Consider the following 2,949-nt stretch of genomic DNA (forward strand, 5'->3'; position numbering starts at 1 on the left):
ATTTAACAGTGATGTTGTACTGAGTTTGAATCATTTTAAAAAAATTAACAAAAATAGGAAGCACCTCAGAACGAGAACGCATCAAATAAATCCAAGTGCAACGAGAATAATCATCTATAAATGTAACATAATATCTATGACCATTAAATGCAGTAATATGGGAAGGCCTCCAAACATCAGAATGAACTAAATCAAATATTCCATTAAACTGATGCATACGAGGAATATACGAGGTACGAATGTGTTTAGAGAGTTCACACATAGAACAATGAAATTTGTGCCCACTACAAGAAGTTTTTAAAGCAGGAAATCAAGAACACAAATGCTAAAAATTAGCATGTCCTAAGCGAGCATGCCATAAATCTAAAGACTGAGATGAAAAAGTGTGGCTCCCAGACGATGGAAGCACAGAAGCTGGAGCCGCAATCGATTGAGATCGAAATATGTACAACCCATTCTTCTCATACCCCTTGCCAAAAATCCTCCTCGAAGTCAGGTCCTGAAAAATACAGTGAGTAGGAAAAAATGTTACATAACAATTTAAAGATTTAGTAATGCTACTCACAGATAAAAGGTTAAGAGATAGGTGATGGACATGAAACACGGAGTCAAGAAAAAAATTAGGCGATAATGAAATAGTACCCTTGCTGTGGATAGGTGTGAGGGATCTATAGCAAGACGAACCTCCCTATGAGTAGTAGGGAAAATATAGGATGTAAAATGATTAGACTCACCAATCATGTGATCAGAGGCGCCAAAATCAATTACCCATGTCAGTGGAGCAGAGCTAGACTGAGTAGCATGAAGTGCAGAGGATGTACCTTGAGGTGTAATAACCGACGCAACAGTCGAGGATGAGGGAGTGTGAGCCTGGATCTGATCCAGTACAATGCCTGCAATCTGAGTTTGGAGATGTTGCAAATCGATAGTGCCAAGAGTTGCTTGAGAAACTGATGCAGACTCTACAGTAGCAGCACGAGAAGAAGGATGTCCCACAGAAGATCTCAAAAGGTGGGGATAAAGCTGAAAGCAATAGATTTTCTCATGTCCAACTTTCCCACAATGGCTGTAAGTAAGACCATTCCCTATACCACGTCCATGGGCTTGACTGCCATGTCCTTAAGTACGAGAATCAGAGAACCCTGAATTGGCTGCTAGAGCCATCTGATCTGTAGCTGGGGCAAAGATAATCGTAGGGACTTGAGTTTGAGAAGAAGTTACACGGCGACGACGCTCATCACTATCAATGATCGCAAATGTCTCAAATAAAGATGGTAAAGGAGTGGTGTTAAGAATCTGTGTCCGAAGTACTTCAAACTCAGGACGTAGACCCATGAGGAATTGGTATGTCTGATGTCGACCAATCCGCTTAACCACATACCCAACTGCTTCTGCAGACAACTCAGCTATAGACTCATAGTGCGAGAGCTCCTCCCAACGAGACTGAAGGAAATCAAAGTAATCTATCACACTTTGAGTGCCTTGGGTAGCTTGAACAATATCCCGATACAGCTCATAAATCCTCGAGTCATTCATAGCATGCGCATATGTCTGAATGAGGGCCGACCACAAAGAAGAGACAGTCTCATGGTACATGAACATGGTATAGATGAGCTGTTCCATATAGTTAAATAACCATCCAAGAATGGTACAATTATCGATTTTCCATTGTTCAAATTTGGGATCAGTAGGGGGTAGCTTAGGGATGGTGCCCAATAACCAACCAGATTTACCTCTATTACCCAAATAAAGTCGCACAGACCGAAACTAGGATTGAAAGTTATGACTATCTAACAGAGCAGTAGTAATTCGTTGTGCAGAAGAATTTCCTCCAAGAGCAGTGTGTGAGTCCTTTATCTTGTGAGTAGATGTCATGGTTTACACTAAACAAAAAGTGACGTAACTTGTGGATTGAAGGGAGATCTCGTACAGTCGAAAATAAGGAGGGTTACCTAGGGCTGTCAACGGATAGCTATCCTATCAGATAGTGCTATATTCGAATTCGAATCCGAAAAAAATATCGGATATCCGATAATATCCGAACCGATAAAAAATCCTGAACGATCGCCGACTAGAGAAGACGGTGCTTATGACTGGTTCGTCTGCGTTCTAATTGTCGAAAATCAAAGCCAGGAAGTTGTAGTTGCTGTCGTTGATCACACACAACACTAGTGCTATATCCAAATTCGAATTCGAAAAAAAAATATCCGATATCCGATAATATCCGAACCGATAAAAAATCCTGAACGATCACCGACCAGAGAAGACGGTGGTTATGGCTGGTTCGTCTGCGTTCTAACTATCGAGAATCAAAACCAGGAAGTTGTAGTTGCTGTCGTTGATCACACACAGCACTAGTGCTATATCCGAATTCGAATCCGAAAAAAATGTTGGATATCCGATAATATCCGAATCGATATCGTAGGTCTCTAAAGGCACCCTAAGTGCTGTTGCATGCCTCCACAGGCTGCAGTGCTGCTATCGCAGATAAAAAAGAGACCCAACAGTCCAGCCAATAGGCTAACGATGAACAAAATAGGGCATGAAACACAGTGCAGAGAGTTATCGCAGCATGGAATCAAAAAAGATGAAGGAGATCGAAGGAGTTCCAAGAGAGGAATTCTAATGGCTCTGATACCAAGAAGAATTGTAGAATTGTCAAGTCTTTAATTAAGAGCTTGGCAGATATATATATAATAATAAAAAAATATGAATGGACAAAAATGCCCTTACATAGGTGAATGGACATAAATGTCCTTACACAGAAAAAGAAACATAGAAATAACAAAATTAGACTACTACTATCTACTATCTACTACTATCTACTATTTTCCAATAGGTATCTCACTTCTTTGCTCACCCAACCCAACAATGTAATTTCTCCCCATATTTTGCCTTAATTATCTTTCTCCACAAATTTGACTTTTCTTCTCCAAACCTCCATAATCA

General features: G+C 40.3%; 1 protein-coding gene across 1 annotated transcript; it reads right to left on the bottom strand.

The window, feature by feature from the left end:
* Nucleotides 1-1,119: 1,119 nt before the first annotated feature.
* Nucleotides 1,120-1,623, bottom strand: LOC147400226 (uncharacterized). The gene has a single exon (XM_086444541.1). The coding sequence runs from the start codon at nucleotides 1,621-1,623 to the stop codon at nucleotides 1,120-1,122; it is 504 nt and encodes a 167-aa protein (XP_086300667.1).
* Between the last annotated feature and the right edge of the window lie 1,326 nt (nucleotides 1,624-2,949).

Source organism: Akebia trifoliata, chromosome 6 (assembly GCF_017979445.1).
Source record: "Akebia trifoliata isolate Shusen 1 chromosome 6, ASM1797944v1, whole genome shotgun sequence".
Lineage (NCBI taxonomy): Eukaryota > Viridiplantae > Streptophyta > Magnoliopsida > Ranunculales > Lardizabalaceae > Akebia > Akebia trifoliata.

Excerpts from the sequence above, each read along its gene's own strand:
- LOC147400226 (XM_086444541.1), bottom strand. The coding sequence starts at position 1,623 with ATGGAACAGCTCATCTATACCATGTTCATGTACCATGAGACTGTCTCT.